The sequence below is a fragment of the Lineus longissimus genome, chromosome 12 (genome assembly GCF_910592395.1).
Source record: "Lineus longissimus chromosome 12, tnLinLong1.2, whole genome shotgun sequence".
Taxonomy (NCBI): Eukaryota; Metazoa; Nemertea; class Pilidiophora; order Heteronemertea; family Lineidae; genus Lineus; species Lineus longissimus.
The window spans coordinates 10,956,363-10,975,150 of record NC_088319.1 but is presented as its reverse complement, the minus strand read 5'-3'; the positions used below and the strand labels follow the sequence as shown (position 1 = coordinate 10,975,150).

The 18,788-nt window shown below is 43.4% G+C and overlaps 3 protein-coding genes across 9 annotated transcripts in view; 2 read left to right on the top strand and 1 right to left on the bottom strand.

The window, feature by feature from the left end:
- Positions 1 to 877: 877 nt before the first annotated feature.
- LOC135496843 (ankyrin repeat domain-containing protein 49-like) lies at positions 878 to 5,136 on the bottom strand. 2 transcript variants are annotated; one of them, XM_064786388.1, is made up of 5 exons: positions 4,963 to 5,136; positions 4,389 to 4,579; positions 3,388 to 3,484; positions 2,702 to 2,862; positions 878 to 2,528 (listed from the first exon to the last, which is right to left on the bottom strand). In XM_064786388.1, exons 2-5 carry the CDS (start codon positions 4,482 to 4,484, stop codon positions 2,190 to 2,192), a joined length of 693 nt encoding a protein of 230 aa, XP_064642458.1. In that variant the 5' UTR covers positions 4,485 to 4,579; positions 4,963 to 5,136; the 3' UTR covers positions 878 to 2,189. The 2 variants fall into 2 exon arrangements, with proteins under 2 accessions (XP_064642458.1, XP_064642459.1); XM_064786389.1 differs by having other exon boundaries at positions 4,413 to 4,579.
- Positions 5,137 to 5,214: 78 nt separating this feature from the next.
- LOC135497169 (protein C3orf33-like) lies at positions 5,215 to 7,704 on the top strand. The gene is made up of 5 exons (XM_064786914.1): positions 5,215 to 5,392; positions 5,601 to 5,660; positions 5,981 to 6,137; positions 6,647 to 6,801; positions 7,204 to 7,704. The coding sequence occupies exons 1-5, from the start codon at positions 5,267 to 5,269 to the stop codon at positions 7,495 to 7,497; spliced, it is 792 nt and encodes a 263-aa protein (XP_064642984.1). The 5' UTR covers positions 5,215 to 5,266; the 3' UTR covers positions 7,498 to 7,704.
- A 621-nt stretch (positions 7,705 to 8,325) lies between these two features.
- The window catches only part of LOC135497387 (uncharacterized), a 123,477-nt gene continuing 113,014 nt past the window's right edge, over positions 8,326 to 18,788 (top strand). For 5 of the 6 annotated variants that reach the window (XM_064787252.1, XM_064787250.1, XM_064787251.1 and 2 more), the window contains exon 1: positions 8,326 to 8,411. The gene's annotated coding sequence lies outside the window, so the exon portion shown is untranslated. Of the gene's footprint in view, positions 8,416 to 18,788 lie in introns of all 6 variants that reach the window. The other variant, XM_064787253.1, reaches the window with a different exon arrangement.

Genomic DNA, 18,788 nt, shown 5'->3' with positions numbered 1-18,788 from the left:
GCAACTTGGCACTGTTGTATGTGTGGTTCCACATGATACTCTCCCCAGGGGTCACTCCCAAAGAAGGTATGAACACTCATCTTCAAGGAGACTTCTCCAAAGCCCCCAAGGTGCTGGCAGTGAGAAGCTTCAATCCACAGCCATTTCAGTGGGCTTAGAGTTGGACTTAAGGGAATTTGTGGGTGTTATGTCGTGTATAATCTCCCAAAATAGTTCAGTTGGGAATTTTCTGCTGTACCATGGAAGATGGTATTTGATGGCGTTCCCTTGGCCACTGTAAGTTGGCAAAACACCATAACTTCCTCATCTTCAGAAGTGGCATGGCATCCTGTGCACTGGATGACACAGACAGATGTTGGAGTGGAGAAATCTTTCAGGTAACAGTTAAATTCAAAACTACCGACATGCCAACTCCAAACTCTCTCACTCACTCACTCCGCCAACTTGACATTTCTGACAACTGGGCCACCACATCCCTCCAGGCATAACTGTCCTGAGCCCTCCATGTCAACAACTGGCTTGCAACTCCAGTGCTCTATGCGTCCTGGGTTACAACCTCCATCCAGCGAGTCAGGCAAGCGCCGGTCCCCTTTCGCCGTTTGCCACCAACAGTCTCCAGTTGCCACTCCATCACTACATGTATCTTGGGTGGGAAGTCTTGCTGGTACGTGTCCATAGTCTGCTCCTTTTCACCAACAGAGAACTGGGGTTGACTGGTTCTTCTCCTGATCTCGCAACTGAGATCAACTGACATTCAATTTACTATATTCAATTTTCCCCGGTTCACAGGTGTTGCGACTGCTCAAATTTGAAAGGTCAACAAAAAGGAAACTGATGAGACCATACAAGAACTAAGTCAATGTGGTTTTATCTTTTTAATAATTTAGACAATAATACTTTATTACAAAAATAAACATTCATTTTACAACAGCACAAGGGTAATAGCACAGGATGTCACGACATGAATCAGGTGACTGACAAGCCTCGCAAAAAAAGTTATCAGTTTATGAATGTTGGGGACAAAGAGGGGTATCCATCCTAACAAAAAAGGCTTGTCTTGATAAGCTGCAAGGACATCCAAGCTGTTGAACTAATGGAGACCATTAGAACAGGATTTCTGAAGGGTAGCACGTTACAACCAATTAACATGATGGTACAAAATAAATTCGGCACAAATTGGTGGCTTACAAATACTGGACTGGACTGCTGGCTACAATATGTACTTGGATCTTTGTTAACAATTGTTTGCACACACATATGAATACTAGCTTTAACACTAAGCAATACACAGGTGATTGTTACAACAGGTGTTGGTACCCTTACAGGCATTTGACGTTCATGAAAAATTTGAAATTTGTAATATAATTTGAAAATTTCCCATTGCACAATATGTACTGAATACTAATTTCAACATTGCTGTTGATTAGACAAATATTTTAAAGTTTGGTTTCACCGACAATGGTGTCAATGGAACAACTCAGTCTAATAATAGTACAGATCTATCATGCCAAAACTTTTTCACTGTGCAGTTGGATACAAACAATATTAATCTCATCTCTGTGATTTGCTTCTTTGAACTAAAATTTTTTTAACAATAATCTCAACAAGGTGGGTTTTGCACAGATTCTGGTACAAATTTACCACATAGATATAAAGCAAGGTTTACAACAAATCCGGTTTTAAAATTGGGGCAGCATGCACAGGGTCAAAGCCACATTCTGTTTCACCTTGACAAAAGCGCATTGAAGAATTCCTCCAACCAGCAATATACACTGAGATCAGGTTTCAACACCTACTAATTTACTCTTGTGAGGTGCCAATAATAAACAACCCATTGACAAATAACCGAATGATGTTGACCCATCAAACAGACAAAGGAACCAATTAAAGGCATACGCCGTTCGTTGAAAATTTGAATTTGTCATTGAATTTAAAGATTTCAAAATGCTCAAATATGCAGGAAATATAAATTTTAGCATTGCAGTTGAGTAGACAATACAAATACTATGAATACCAAGTTTAAGCACATTCGTAGGGACAATAACTGCACTATGGCATTTCGTATGACAGTATTTCTATTTCCAGGACTCAGTAATTATGAAGGGCGTACCCCTTGAAAATCTTTTCAACTATTCCCAACAAATATTACAACAATACGAAACAAAAAATAAAACAATACAAAACAGAATCTATCGCAGTAAATTTATGCTATCTTCTGCAATCTCAAACAAATAATGGAGATTCGACGACCGCAGACAAATATCCTTTGGCGTCTCGTTGATGTCGTTTTTCAAATTTGCGTCGAGATCCGGATTCATAAGTAAGAGCTTCAGGACTTCTTTGTTGTCGGGTTGTGATGCGGCAAGATGCAGGGGCGTCTGGTGTCCGTTCGTCTGCGCGTTAATACAGGCGCCATTTTGAATGAGAAGCTCGGCGACGGCCGAACAGTTCCAGAAACACGCGCTGTGGAGAGGTTGCCACCCGTCGACAGTTCGTGCTTCGAGATCGGCGCCGAATCTGATCAGGATCTGAAAATGTTGAGGAAATAAATATCTGACTTCTGAGACAAAACCGAAATCGGAGTAAAATTTTCAGGTTCCAAATACACAAGTGCGGGTATATCCTTCAAAGTATCTACTGTTTGAAATGCATTTTGTATGCAGTACATTGGGATTCTGAATTTCAGCTCCACAACACTTACCTCGGCAACCTCTCGATGATTACCATAGGCTGCCCTATGAAGGGGTGTGTAACAATCGCCATCCACGCAGCAAACCAAATCTAAATCTTCCTCAAGTAATTCATCGACGATCTTCAATTTGTTGTTCTCAGCTGCCCAAAGGATCCTTTTGACCGGATCATCTGAGAAGGAAACAAAATTTCATGAATATAAGGTTAAAGGGCAACTTGTGTCAAATTTCACCATATAATGTTTTAGCTGTTTTTGACAAATGACTACGTCACTTTCTCATAAATCGGTTAGATTTTCGAATCGAAATGCACATTTTCTAGAAATTGATGGTTTAATCCCGCCCGGACGGCTCGCTTCGATGCCGTTTTCGTTGATGACGTCACAACATGAACATTTTCGCGGTCGCGGTGGTTTACATTCAGCGATTTTATAATAAATCTTATCAAAAATGGAAAATTTGAGCTTTACATTTGTGATCAACAATTAAAAACGGACGTATTTCCGCAAAGTTGTAAATCACATCATAGTATCACTTTAAGTTAAAGTAATAAGAAGAATGGCATAACCATTTGAAACGTCAGAGTGATGATTAACATTGATTGTGTAAAAACTAACTTTTTTATCGTTTTGCCATTTCTGAGCCTAAGTGATAACTCATGCGTAACTCAATACAACATTTGACCTTTCAGCCTTACTTTTGATCTCTTCTTCTGTAGCATGATCGATGTCTGCCTCATCTTTCTCCCAATAGCTGGCAAACTGACTAGGCTGCGCATTCTTGGCACGCATGATCTGAAAATGAAATTACAAACATAGCATAAAAATCATGTGGCATTACGAACAGTTAAGACAGAAACAGAACTTCTAGTTCTGTATATGCACCATTCTGCTCTGTTTAATCAGCCTTTCAGAATGATGTGATTGTAAACCGTAAAAATGTAATTCGAGATGCGTTGACATTTAAAAAGCAACCTCGCCGGTACCAGCCAAATGCAAATATTTATAGTCTGTTCACTTATAATTGGACAGAGCACAAGTACCATGCAGCCATAGTCTGAGGCACTCAACACTAACTGGAGCAAGACATAAACTGCACTGAGGTTCACAATCACATACACAACTGAAGAATGCAGCTTAGGTAGCTTTCATCCTTACGATACTTTAAATAATTAGAATGGCACTTAAACAACAATAAGTGAAAGGGTTTGTAATCGATCACATTTCAAATTTTGTTACCCTTCAAATCAAATGATTGAGTCTCAACATCGAGCCGTCTGGGAAAAATCAGGGAACTTCCAGTGTCATCTTTGGTTTTGAAAAGTACAGTTCTCTACTGTTAAGATGTTGGACAGTGACAAACAAACAAGATCAGAAATCTATTCCATCTAATTTGATCAGCATAGAAAGTAAAGCGGCCCGCAAACGAGAGATTTAAATTGCATGCGACAAGAATCGCTTGTTTGCAGTGGTCATCTCATGTCCCAGCGACCTGCGAGTCAATATCTTACCCTGTGATTACCAGTTTTACCCGCGGATGAGGGATCTTTTTGTTGTACACTGCTGTGATTATCATCACAGGCAGCGGCAATTTAATTTTGAATTACTCATTTGCACGGCTCTTATATAAAGAAGGGATGAGGAACTTGAAGGGAGATGGTGCACAGACAACATCGAGACTGAAGTGCAGGCACCTCACCCCCTCAGCTTCACAAGCTGGTACCTGTTCCATGAGATCCGGGGTTATCCCGAGATCCACCAATTGGTCTTGAGCTTCACCATCGGAGCCGGCCATAGTGTACAATGGATATCGAAGTCTGAGTTGGTCTCTTTTCAGTTCGTTTAGTTACTTTCTTTGTAGTTGTACTGCTGAGCTTCTGTTTTCAAAACCTGAAGAGAAAGACAAAGCTAATCTTGGGGTAAGACATCAGGTGATAGGACCACAAGCAATACTCATACACCTCCAATTGCCACCGGTTATCCTAAACAGGGTTCACCATGGGATTTTACATGACCAACAGACAATGTCATCAGTTCCTGTGACGGGACCCTTTTACAATGGTCAGCGCCAGAAGAGTCTTTGACTTTGTCGAAATGGTCGATCGACAGCTACGCTTCCTCCGAGAGGTACGAAGTTACCTCCCGTTCTATGGGAGAATATTGATTGCGGATGTAAATGCCTTCTTCAAGACAATTCATAACTAGGATGGATAGTCTTTTAGGACCACCCTGTAGACCTAGAATTTTTGTCAAAGAATAAAAAGCAATTTTACCTAAATTACCATTCCTGATTTATTTGTATTTACTTTAAGATGAAGCTTAGCTTGTAGAATATTGTCCTTCACCAAATCAATCAATTTAATTAGGTGGTTATCATGGGTAAATGTGAAAAATGATGATTATTTTCATCTGGAAATTGGAGAAAATGAAAAATTGCAATCAGCACCACCAAACGTTGGGAAAAATAACTACTAAATTTAATTGAAGAGTTCTCCAACGAAATTTCCGCTGCGGAGGTAGGGAAGTTTCTAGCAGAAGCAAATTTTCCTGAAATTTTACAAATTGACATGAAAAACCATGCCAAAAGCAACACAGGATCGTGATGATAGCATTTCTACCCACACTGGTTTATCCAAGGGTCGCCTGTCCGCAATGTTCAACTGTACCACACTATTTCTTGATCAGCATTTGCAAGAATTTCGGGTAAATCTACGGTGACATTTTGCTCTGATCCAAATACAGGGTGTTTCAAAAAAGCCTACGCCCACTTATCATTAACCATTGCAGCTACACTCCGGAGGCAGTGGACCGGCCTCGTTTCTCACCCTAACCACTGGGACGAGTGGTGAGCTTTCTGGAGGTTTTGTACCAGCGATTACCAACCATTTACTGAATCTTCTTAATATTTCAGTATGTGACATTTGGTTTGGCTGCTGCTGGTGTCATCTTGACTGCAAGGAGCATTCATATGGTAAGCCCCAGCCACATGTAGGCCTATTCATAGATCTAAGGGTTCATAATAATAGGCAGCAAGCTTTGAACTATGGAAGGGCTTTCGCTAGACCCCAACTTTTGGAGGGTCATCAATGTAGCATTTAAAACAGATTTCAAATTGGCAAGGGTAATTTCTTCATTTCTTGAGATAGGTTAACGGAAGCCCTGCAGCCCTGCAGCAGAACAAAGATCATCTTTCAGTAAAAATCATGATTCTTTTGACTCTGGCAGGAAGGTGGAGAGCATTTTAAAAAGACATCTTGTTGATTTCACCTCCTCAATCATGTCTCTTTTCAGTTCAAACAGTTCCAGCACGCCAAAGAAATTCCAGCCCACTTTTTCGCCAAGAATGTTCGCCTCCAGGGTATTGTGAAAAACATCAGTAGAGATGGCACGTTATCAGTGGAACATATTCCAGTTGTCACAATTCGGTGGATTAGGTTTTTTAATAGAGGTGAATAATATTTTTTATGTTAGTATTAGGAAGGTATCATGCTCTTGCAAAAAGCAATGTTTAGTTTGCATGTGGTTGTTTTTAGGTACGATCTCCAACTACATGCAAAGTTTAAAGGCAAAATAAAATAATGCTATCAACCTTTAGATTGGGGTTAATTACGTGACAATCAATAGGATTCAATGCGTATGGTACAAAGGTCAGACTTGGTCTGCTAAATCGGCCCGAAAAGAGTAGGCATGGGTATTCCTCGGTAATTTCTTTTCCTACTAATGCATAACAAATAGAACACACTTCAGTGGAACATCCATCAGCGGACACCTTTCTATTAAGGACACCCCTCTACTAAGGACATTAGTTCTCAGGACACCTCTCTACTAAGGACGTAATTTGTCAGACCCAAGAGTGTTCTTGAGAGAGAGGTTCTACTGTTAATGACAGGTCCATTCATTCAGAGAAAATGACTTCAAAATGTCATGTCACAATCAACACTTTGTCTTATTTTCCAGAAAAGAGACTAGACTTGCCAGTCAAGGTCAGTGGGGTCAGCCTGACCCCAGGAGGGTTGCCATGGCTACATAAGAACCTGATGGGTGGCCATATTTGGTTCCGACTGCTTCAGGAGGACCAGCATTTCGTCCATTGCATTGTTACAAAAAGAAAGGTTGGTATTTGGGTATATTTTCAGACAGATTCTTTTCGGAAGCATCACCCTTTTGCAAAGACGTTCATGAAACAAAACTCAACTTATCCTTCAGTGCAAATAGGAGCTACATCTACTGAGCAATAAGCTCTCAATCAGTCGCATTGCATTAAATGTGCTTAGCTTAATATGTCTACATCATCTTGGGTGTAAAAGATACAAAGGGACTAGAGGAATGAAAACCAGTTGCCACAATCTCTCTCTTACAATATGTCTGAGAATATGACATGAATATTTTCACCAAACGTTTATTGGACAAGCCTTGCGATTTTGGCCAGCTGATTACTCTGACAAATGCTGCTTACTAGCAACTTGTCAAAATATCCCTGCGTTTGTCACACAGGAGTCCCTTTGTCTTTTCAGAATCTCATCAGAAACATCTGCGTCAACGAAGAACTCGTAAAAAAAGGCCTCGGCACGGTTCAACTTCCCAATTCTCAAAATAAAAACTCGCTCACAGAGAAATTCTCAAAAAGACTGTTGGAAGCAGAAAAATATGCGAAACGTAAAGGTTTAGGAAAATGGGAAAGACCACCAGTTATGGAACGAGCTAAGGATAAAGTGAAGGAATATAAAACAGGTGCAATAAATCGGTTTAAGGGTGCTATGAGAGACGTTTGGCAGAAAGTGACTTCCTGGAAAAAACCCAGCTCGTAATTGGCATTCCTGACTGTGCTTTTGATCTGTGGGACAATCTAGATGGTGACATCAAGTAGTGCACAGGTGTATGCTTTCATTAGTCTTCCATGTGGAGAATGGATGATAACAACTTTAGTCCTGAAGAAGTAGTTCAGGTTGATGTCAAAGTAAACTGCTTGCGAGTGGAGAGATGTTTTGAAAAAAGCTCCACGTCATATTCATTATAAGAAATAAATATATAAATATATATGCCTCATAAATGTTTTCTTTTTATCAATCGTCACTTTGGGCATGGTGAGTTTACCCTCTCTATGAGACAACTGAAAAGAAACCTTGTCCAATGGGACATGCTTTCGATCTAGTTGGGGTGAGATATCTTCCCCTTGAAGTTGAGAAAGCCCATCGTCTCTGAGATCTCCTAGATGATCAGATTGTAACTTTGTCCCCTTTTACATCTCGCTAGATTGTGACAGCTCTCTCTCTGTTGCATCCGCTGATGTTGGGATGACTGTCGCTATGCTGTTGATATCTCACTGAGGTTCACGACATACATACAGTGGAACCTCCCTTAGCGGACACCTCTCTATTACAGACAACCTGTCTATTAAGGACACTAAGTTTTGGGCCCAAATTGGTTGTTTTCATTCAATTTGACCTCTCTAATAAGGACAGTACTTCTCAGCACTCCCGAGGATGTCCTTAATAGAGTTTTGTACATGTAAGCTCATTGTACCAGTAGTTTCCCAGTTAGATATCTTGTCACTAGATGGCAGGAAAACTGATGACTAAGGGTAATGTAGCAACCATGTGCATCTGTTTACATCATTACTGGACCATAACCAGGGCTGCAATCAACACAGTGAGTGGATACTGTCAATTTCTCAGGCTTTGATCTCTGGTTTTGTTTTGATCTCAAGTTCAAGTTCAAGTTGGTAAGTAGGTATTTTATTACCACTTTTTTGCAGTGCTTGATTGATTTTGAGATACAGTAGAACCTCTCTTGGCGGACACCTCTCAATTAAGGACAACCTCTCTATTAAGGACACTAGCTTTGGTCCCAAATTGGTTGCTTCCATTCAATTTGACCTCTAATCAGGACACCTCTCTATTAAGGACAGCAATTGTCAGTCCTGAAGGTGTCCTTAATAGAGAGGTTCTACTGTACTTTCATATTGAATTGTTTATGGAGATTCAGTTGGGGATGGCATAGCTGGGTGGCCATAGTATTCTGTCACAATTAGCCATGTGGTGAGAGCACATTTGATTTTAATCTGGGATTTTACTTTTTTGTATTGGGCCATGGATTTTGCTCAACGATGATAATCAAACACCTCTAAACCAAACGTTTAGCTTGATGGCTTTTCATTCTGTACTCGCACGCAAGGGGAGGAGCATACAATTGACCCGGGTGTTGGCAGATGTTTCGCTGTAAGAGACGAACTTGGTACCGTACCTTGACAATGTTAAGCCCTGATATTGTACTCCTTGCTTTTTTTTGAGTTGAGACTGTCCCTCATTTTATCCATTCCCAATCCTTCTATGACAGAGTCAATATTACACAACAAATATTTGATAAAGCCGCACACAAGAGAATTCCATGCAATCAGAAAAGTGATATTGACAAAGCAATTAGAGACCAACAATAATCATGCTCTGAATACTAAACCCATTGGTCCTTAAAACACAGATGAAATCGTGATAACTTGCTAATTAATGAATGATGTCATCCACTTAGAATTTCAACAGATATTGAGAAGGCAAGGCAACTAAAAACAACTGGTATAAACACTGATTTCATGTTGAAAAAACATGCCAACCAAAAGTGCCATATTCTTTCTGGTTTTAGACCATTCTACACCTGATGTCTGACTTCATCCAGCTTAGATTCTAATAAACCTTTGTCACAATGTGTCATTTTCATAATGAATTATGTATCATCCTTGTTTTTGCCACAGAGGTTTTGGTGATACAACCATAACCCGTTGAATGGTATAAGATATGTCGAAAGCAGATTATTGGTGGATCATGCTTAAAGTATATCAAGTTTGAGGTGTTATAAAATAGAAATTGATACCTCCTTGTTGGTACATGCATTGGTTGTCTCTGATCAATCACCGTTTAGATGGAGGTACCATTTTGCCTGAAACCTTGGCTGCTTCCACAGTTATCCCCTACATTGCCCTGTTTGATGAGACAACCAGTACCGACATTGAGTGATTAATTCCGTAACCAATAGTTATAAACTGAACATGTAAAGCTAGCACAGAAAATCTCGATGTTATCCCTCTGATATGCCAGAAAATATGTCTAACAGTTCAAATTAAACATAGATCAATTTCCCCCTTTACTGGAATGGTTCTGGTTGATTGTAAAATGTTGTGAATTTTAATATCGTTTAACGGTTTTATCTCAAGTATGTCTTTTGTGATTGTAGTTTAAATTAAACTTTACCCTTTGAATATCTTTTGCGGGAAATAATTTTTTTTCACATTTCATAGACTTTTGTCGTCATCTTTGCATGTTGATAATGAAAGATTCCTCATTCTGCTTGTTCATTTATCTCTTGAGAATATTGCAATTTCCCTGCAGCAACATTTTTTAATGCGTAATTTATTCAATTTGGTTTAATACTGTGGGCAATGGTTTTTTTAATTTGACTAAAAGGATTGTGACGTGACTGATGGATGGAAATGCTGCTACGTGGGGGGGGGGGCATTAAAATAAAATGTCCTTGTCGATTCCAAATCGATGGCTGATAGCCGATTTGGGGACAACTTGCCAATTGGAGGTCAGGTGGCATGAAAGCTAAGGAACGGTGTAAAGTTCTTTAGATCGCAGATTTTGATAATCAGGGCTTACTTGCTCAAAACAAGTTATGTTACTGACTTAGCATTTACTCTTAAAGGGTAACTCGTGTCAAATTTCACCATATAATTTTTTAGCTGTTTTTGACAAATGACTACGTCACTTTCTCATAAATCGGTAAGTTTTTCGAATCGAAATGCACATTTTCTAGAAATTGCCCATTTCCTTACAAGAAATGGCCATTTTGTTAGTTCATACTTACCTATGGAACACTTTTGCATGTTACTCCATTTGGGCTCAAACACAAGAGTATCCCTTTAATTTTCTAAAGGGAGAACTGAGTTAACAGCTCGGCCGCCAGGCGGCGCCCTGACCGATCCCGCGAGATCGCGCCGATCTCATGCCGCCATATTTAGTCTTTACTCTTGAGCGTTAATAAAGAGTATGTCCCGTTTGTGGGGACGGCGGGAGGGCCGTGTTCCATAGGTAAGTATGAACTAACAAAATGGCCATTTCTTGTAAGGAAATGGGCATTTTGTGTCATTCAAACTTACCTATGGAACACTTTTGCATCGAATCCCAGCAACCTATTGGAGGTGGGAAACGAGGACTTACCTAAGGCTGAGCTGTTGTTCCATCCAGGAGGCACCACCGGCATATTAGCTAAGGAGGACCGCCAGGGGAAAGAAATGGGGAGAACCCGGAGGACCGGTATTTTGATCTCGGTATTACAATCATATTATAGAGAGTAATAGACCCATTCTCCGGAAAGCGCTAGAATTGCGTAATAAAACCATCTTCTTTCCGGCAACAGAGCTTAGAGCAAGTAAGGCATGTTGAAGGGTGTAGAATGAATTATTGCTAAACAACAATAAGAAATTGCGTCCTTTCTAGTCTACTAGGGGTTGCCTGGATGTTGAAGATAGGGCATATCAAAAATGGCGCAAGATGCGCGTTTGACTCTTCAATCGGGCTTCCCCCCCCCTTTTTTGATCTAGCCAGGATCAAACAACATGCCCCGCAGACACAATCGGGCCGATTGTGTGCATGCCATCTACGAGGGAAGAAACGTCTCGTAGGTAGAAACGAGAGAATGTGGAGTGATTACTCCAACATGCAGCGGAAACGACTTCTTGAAGAGCAACTCCTCGGTAGTTAGCCCAGGAGGTGGCTAGTGCTCTAACTTCGTGCGCTGAGATGTTAGCTAGCGCACGAAGATCAGAGGAAGTCTTCAAGGTGTTGTAGGAAAGACGAATAGTCTCCACAATCCACCTTGAAATAGTGGCGGCCGCTATCTCTCGTTTATTTCCCTCCTTATAGGACAAAAACAAACGCTCTCTCCCCTGGCGGATACCGGGAGGTTTTGTCCTATTTATGTAGAACTTTAGGGCCCTGACGGGACATAAAGTTCTGTCAGGAAGATCATAAGAGATCGTTCCTGACAGAGAGGGAATAGTAACCGGGGGCCGAGAGGCGGCCGGTCCCTGGTTCTTCGCCAGAAATCCTGGTATAAAAGCCAGGATAACCTCCCCTCCCTCTCTAAAAGCCAGCTTCTTAAAAGAAAGTGCATGGAGCTCTGATCTCCGTTGGGCGGTAGCCAAGGCTACTAGAAAGACCGTTTTGAGTGTCAGATATTTCATGGATGAAATAGACATGGGTTCAAAAGGATGCCTCATGAGCACCTTAAGGACAACAGAAAGGTCCCATTTAGGGGTGTTGTGAACCGGTCTAGGACGCTCTAATAACATTCCTCTGAAAAGAGGGGTTATTTGGTCCTCCCAACGAAGATCCCAGGTGCTTAAAACACGGAGGGTAGAAGCGATGGCGGACTTGTACCCTTTTATAGCCGTGACAGATAGTTGTCTTTCCGTGAATAATTCAATAAGGAAATCAACTAATCTGTATATAGAGGGAGAGATCGGATTAACTCCGTTCTCCCTGCACCAGGAAGTGAAGGTAGACCACTTTCCTTGATACACATCAAGGGTAGACCCCCTTTGAGGTGCGGACATGCGCTTGACAGCGATGTCCGAAAAGCCTCTCTGGTGGAGATGCAACTGGATAAGTTCCAGGCGTGAAACTTGAAAAATCCAGGGTTCTGGTGGTAGCATCTCCCCAGGGGGTGCCACAGGAGGTGCTTCCAAGTAGGAAGACTCCTGGGGTGATCTATCAGGAGCTCCAGCAAGGCTGGGAACCAGGCCTGATTTGGCCAGCAAGGTGCGATGAGAGTTATTCTCACCGGATGGCTGGTCAAGATCTTGTTCAGGACTGGTTGGATGAGAGGGAGGGGTGGAAACGCATATGCGTTCAGCCCGACCCAAGAGGCTGTAAGGCTGTCGACTTCCAGGGCCTCTTCGTCCGGAAGTGGAGAGTAATAGATGGGAAGGCGATTGTTCAGCCTGGTGGCGAACAGATCTACCTTCGGAGATTGCCAAAGGCGACAAAGGTCGTCTACAATCTCCTGATGGAGTGTCCACTCTGTCTGAACTAGCTTGTTCTGACGGGACAGGGCGTCGGCAAGGATGTTGCGATTGCCCGGTATGTGTCTGGCACATATCGATACTCCAAGGTCGGCACAAAGATGGTAAAGCTCCCAAGTTAGCTGGCAAAGAATGCCGGACTTTGTGCCTCCCTGTCTCCTGACATATGCTACTACTGTAGAATTGTCGGAGAACAGGGTTACTCTCCGATTCTTCAGGCGAAGGGAAAGAGCCCTCACGGCAAGAAGGACAGCCTTCATTTCCAATATATTTATTGGAAGAATGGTCTCCTCCCTTGTCCATAGACCTCTTATGGACATGTCCCCGTTGTTCAGATGTGCTCCCCACCCTAGTAGGGAAGCATCTGTGAACAGGGACACTTCTGGGGGCGGTGGAGCAAGATCTACACCGCTTTGGAGACGAGTCTCCGACTCCCAGAAGTTCCAGACGTTCTTGAGTAGGTATTGAGGTATCAATACCAACTTGTCTAATGGGTCCCTGTGGGGTTTCCATAGAGACATTAGAAACATCTGGATGGGACGCATATATAGACGGCCAAGGGGGATTTGGTCTGCTGCCGAATTCAGAAGTCCCAAAAGGCTCAAGCATCGCCTTGCGGGAGCTTGAGTCCTTCCTCTGAATTCTGCGACGAGATGAAGAATTTTCTTTATCCTGTCTAGGGGGGGGCAGCATTTTCCCTATGGCCGTAAGGAACCGAACTCCAACGTAAACGAAGTCTTGGGATGGTATGAATTCTGACTTTGTTTCGTTGATAATCCAACCTGCGGAAACTACTTTTTGCTTTAGAACCTGAAGTTGTTGCAGTAGTAGTTCCCGCGATTTGCAACGGAGTAGCCAATCGTCTAGGTAGTGATGGAGCTTGAACCCCATCACGTGAAAGGGAGCGACGAAGGCTGTGACTATCATTGTAAAAATTAGGGGTGCCGATGCCAGACCGAACGGCAGGGCCCTGAATTGATACGTCTTTCCTTCGTAATGGAATCGAAGGAAGTGTTGATAGTCTGGATGGATCGGTACATGTAAGTACGCATCCATTAAATCCATCGATACCGCCCAATCGTTGGGCTGTATCGCCGTTGCTATAGACCTGGTGGTTTCCATCTTGAAATGAGGAACATTCAAGAAGGTGTTTAACCTGGAAAGGTCTATGATCAGCCTCCATGTCCCTGCTTTCTTGGGAACCAAGAAAACGTGGCTGTAAAAGCCGGGGGAGCATGGATCTTGAAGGACCTGGATAGCTTGCTTCTCCAGTAATGTCGCGACCTCTGCTTGGAGGGCAGAGGCCTTGACTGGGTCCTTCGGTGGCTGAACTGGGGTTGGATATATGGTAGTCGGGGGGGTACGGTTGAAATCTAGTTTCACTCCGTACCTCAACATGTTTGGGACTGGGGACCCCTTTGGGCACCAATCGTCCCAAATGTCTGCAAATTTTTGCAGACGGCCCCCGACTACCGGAGTCGGCTCCTTTTTGCGTCCGGGAGGAGAAAGGAGGGGGGAGTCACCTCTTCCGGCCAGCACCCCTTGGGCGAAAGGAGTGCTTAGTCGGACCGGATCCACCCTGGTTAGAGGAAGTATTTTTCCTCTTTCCAGTCCGGCGACCCTCCGCTTCCCGTCGGAAGGATCCAGCAGGAGCAGGCTGACTAGGCGGGGTAGGCCTAGGCAGGACCTGCCTGGCGTACGGGATTGAACCCGATGCCTGCTGGGGCCTCTCTATCTTTCTAGCGTTAGGTAGAGAGGTCTTGGCCCTCTGTGTCGCAGTGGGGGCATATAATTTGTCCCAATCTTTCTGTGCTTGAGCCGCCTCTTGCACAGAATCTGCGAACAGGAAAGAACCGTCCATAGGAGCGGTTCTTAAGGCCCCTTCCAGCTGGAGGGATCTGATGACATTGAGAGAGCCCAGTGCGGCGTCTCTACGGAGTAGGACGCTATTTGCTGCGGTCTTGGCGGACAGCGCAATAGCGTGCCTAATCGAATGTGACAAGGATGTCACAAGCGATTTTGTGTCATCAGATAGTGACTCATTATCTTTTAGGGATCTGGCTAGGGCCAGGTTAGTGTGCTCTGCGTAGGAGAGCACCGCTAACGTGTTTTTGGCCAGACCCTCTTGTGCTCTAAGGTCTCGGTAAGCCGAGGAGGAGGTCACCCTAGGCACGAGTTGGTCCAGCTGTACATCGTCCTTTAATATGGAAGTCGATGCTGCAGCTGGACAGCCGGCCGAGCTGACTCGATAATAGTCAGCGCGGTACTGCCTAACGGGAGGAAGTTGTGCCGTGAACAACTTCCCCGGTTTACACCAAGCTTCCGGTCCGACTGCCGGAAGGACAGGGATGGAAGTACGTTGGTGGGCGCCTTGTGAGTCTCTGATTGTACGCTCCAAAAGTTCAGAGACTGCTAACACCGACGGGGAGGGAGGAAGGAATTCAAGTGCCCGAGTGGAGCCTTGAGAAACCTGTGGATTGGGATCCACTTCCTGTCCCCAGAGTGAAAAGGTCGGTGTTGACAAGGCTGGCAGTTCCGGCGGGGTAGGGCACAGATCCTGCGGGAGGTACGCTCTGATCAAGGATCTGAGTGTCCTCATATCCGACAGGATACTGGCCTCCTCTGGTGACAGCTCCTCCTGATTGGGGGAGCGGTAGCCTGGCTGAGAACTCTCGTTCTCAGAAAATTCCTCTAAAATAGAGGAGTCGGATGGTGGGTATCCGATGGGACCAGGCGCACCAGAGGAACCGGAACCCTGCTCCAGATGGCTGAGTCTATCAGAAAGACCTGCTACCATCTGGATGAGCTGGGACAGTTGCTGTCCCGACTCGGGTTCCGGACCCGACGTGCGGCTTCTCTCAACGACGGGCGGTTGAGGCGAGGGTGAGCGCATAAGCGAACCCTGGAAGCCGTATGTGCGGGCGAATGGGTCTTCCGGAAGCGGAAGTTGCCCATATTCTGAACTAGAGTTCAGATGTCCTCTCTGCGTAGCTCGTTCCATGGGAACGACGCCTCTGCTACGAGGAGGGGGTGGCACTTCCGGTTGGTTCCACCCAAGAGGTTGGCCAACGTAGGAAGGTGCCTGCATTTCCGGTAGGACGAAGTCCGAAACCGGAAATGCCCGTAACTCCTTCGCCGGTATGGAGCTACCGGAAGCCCTTTTAGAAGGAGGTACGGAGGGCGGAAACGCTGTTACCGAAGACGCATGGCGTTTCGGAGGTGGCGTTATAAGGTCCGGCCCTACTCTACTGTGTCCGTGAGGACTGGGTGTTATTTCGCAGTAAAGACTGAGAAAAACCCCCAGTAGAGTCTTCGGTTACTGAAAAACGGGAACCCGCGTCAGTAACCGGAACTGCAATCGGCGGACCGGAAGCAGGGTGCTCCCGCGGGTACAAAGGGCTTGTACTCGGGGGAGCGGACGACAGGGGAACCGGAAGGTTCCCTGAGGTCCGGGGTATATTAAACCCTTGGAGACTTATTGGATGTAAGTCTCCCTTGGGACCACAGACATTAATAATGTCAGATCCCGCATCCTTCGCAGCCGCGGCCGGAACCGGAACTCGGCTGACGGAAGGGGTGGTGGCGGGAGGTTTGCTAGACCTCCGGGTTATATGCCCGGAAACGGAACCGGAAGAGGGTTTAGGCGTCTTCGCGGCCCGTTTCCCGCCACCAGACGCATTCCTTTGTGGTGAGACAAAGGATGCCGTCGGAGGGGTACGCCATATAAAAAATGGTACCAATGACAATAAAAACACTGGGAACCCCAAGTAGGCCAGAAAGGACGCAATAATTAATGGAAAGGAAAACATGCCTACTTGAATTAAACACTATTGCAATGGATCTGAGTCTTGTTCATTACAATAGAGCGGAGAATAGCCTACTTAACTCTACCCTACCAAGATCAAAATAATGGAGCCGGGTCGACTAAGCTAGCTAAGAAAATGTCTATAATTAAATAGACTGGACAATACTAATGCCAAGATAAGTTTGGCGGTCTACTCCGTAGGTGAATGAACCCAAAAATCGTCTAGACTTGGCTGGTTGAATTTGGTTTTAAATCGAATTCACGGCAGCTTTGAAAAAACGATGTGCTTCGTAGAAGCACAAGAGTAAAGACTGAATATGGCGGCATGAGATCGGCGCGATCTCGCGGGATCGGTCAGGGCGCCGCCTGGCGGCCGAGCTGTTAACTCAGTTCTCCCTTTAGAAAATTAAAGGGATACTCTTGTGTTTGAGCCCAAATGGAGTAACATGCAAAAGTGTTCCATAGGTAAGTTTGAATGACACAAAATGATGGTTTAATCCCGCCCGGACGGTTCGCTTCGATGCCGTTTTCGTTGATGACGTCACAACATGGAACATTTTCGCGGTCGCGGTGGTTTACATTCAGCGATTTTAAATAATAAATCTAATCAAAAATGGAAAATTTGAGCTTTACATTTGTGATCAACAATTAAAAACGGACGTATTTCCGCAAAGTTGTAAATCACATCATAGTATCACTTTAACTTGGTGTTATCTCCTTCAGTTAATCCTATTTGACTTATGCTAAGTTAACCCTTTTGCTGCCAAACAATTTTTTTTTTTTTGAGTCCTCAGTGCCAAGCAATTTTAGGTTAAATTGAAAAAAATTGATATGATCAATTGAAATATTTTTCCTGAGAAAACTATTGGAGATATGTCAAAACAATGCACATAGAAGTTGTTCAGTATGACCTGGACTTCAAATTAAAATTTTTAAAAAGTAGGTCACGCCCTAATTTGCATGCCGCCATCTTGAATAACTAATGAGAATTGAAGATTTTGTAGAATAAACCACTGTAATTTGGAATAAATGTAATAATACAACTAATAAAACTATTTTTATGCATCTGCATGTTTCTTTACTCTTTCCTTTCTAAGTCCATAACCTTGTAAACCCTGAATTTGTATTGCTTTGTAACAAAATTGCCAAGAAATACCGATGCGTTATTTACAGAAATCGAGCAAAATTCTTCAAAATTCAATGATCAGCCATTTACTTTGTAGACCAAAAATTACTACTTATGGTGATATGTTCGGACTAAATTACATACCTTCACTCCCTAGAGCTCCTTTTTAGTGCTACCAGAGAACTAATAGTAGATAGGGGGGTCAGGGGTCCCTATGGAGGGGGCCTGGTATAAAACAGCTAAAATTCAGGGTTTCCTCAACTAAACATGAAAGTTCAAAGTTTCTCAGCCAAATGTCCTGTCATAGAATGTATGTAGCAGTCAGATAACTCTATTCTAATAATTGACAACTGCTTGGTATTTTTCGAAACAGTTCTTTGAATCATGCATGATATCCAATTCATCGAGTACCTGTGATAATGTCATCCGATTCGCCATTTTGTGAACTTTTGGAAGTGATTTTCACCCGAAATCTCAGCAAATCGATATATAACATGTACAGTAGAAACGTAGCGTGGTAACTCCTCTACCACGCCATCTATAGGTATATACCATAAACGATGCTAGCAGACGAAAAATCAATGTATTTTCACCACATAGGAAAATTTCGCCAAAATGCGAAGTTGGCAGCAAAAGGGTTAGTGAAACCTTTTTTTGTACAACCAGGTCCAGGAAAAATCAGATGAGAGAACAATATGGAGGCTTGGCTTATGATGGACACATCCTCCAGTATAGTGGAACCTCCCTTAGTGGACACCTCTCTATTAAGGACAACCACTCTATTAAGGACACCAGTTTGGTAGTTTCCATTCAATTTGACCTCTCTAATCAGGACACCTCTCTATTAAGGACAGCACTTGTCAGTCCTGATGGTGTCCTTAATAGAGAAGTTCTACTGTATTGTGACCTAATTTATGGTCAGGACAACTGCTCAGCTCTACAAATATTGCTGACATGTTGCTTCAGGTCATATTAAAAATTGGATCAGGGGGATTGGATAAACCAATGCAAATTATATATTCTTCGTATTCTGAGATTTGCTACTTTGATCATGCTTCCTGTTAGCAGAGTGCACCTCCTCCGTGGCCTAAAA

What these genes read in the sequence shown, in the direction of transcription:
- LOC135496843 (XM_064786388.1), bottom strand. Translation starts at nt 4,484, where the DNA reads ATGGCCGGCTCCGATGGTGAAGCTCAAGACCAATTGGTGGATCTCGGG. An exon ending in CAGCTTGTGAAGCTGAGGGG is followed by an intron (nt 3,485 to 4,388) that starts GTGAGGTGCCTG and finishes TTTCATTTTCAG; the next exon opens with ATCATGCGTGCCAAGAATGC. An exon ending in ATCATCGAGAGGTTGCCGAG is followed by an intron (nt 2,529 to 2,701) that starts GTAAGTGTTGTG and finishes CAACATTTTCAG; the next exon opens with ATCCTGATCAGATTCGGCGC.
- LOC135497169 (XM_064786914.1), top strand. Translation starts at nt 5,267, where the DNA reads ATGCCAAAAGCAACACAGGATCGTGATGATAGCATTTCTACCCACACT. An exon ending in AGCATTTGCAAGAATTTCGG is followed by an intron (nt 5,393 to 5,600) that starts GTAAATCTACGG and finishes TTAATATTTCAG; the next exon opens with TATGTGACATTTGGTTTGGC. An exon ending in GCATTGTTACAAAAAGAAAG is followed by an intron (nt 6,802 to 7,203) that starts GTTGGTATTTGG and finishes TTGTCTTTTCAG; the next exon opens with AATCTCATCAGAAACATCTG.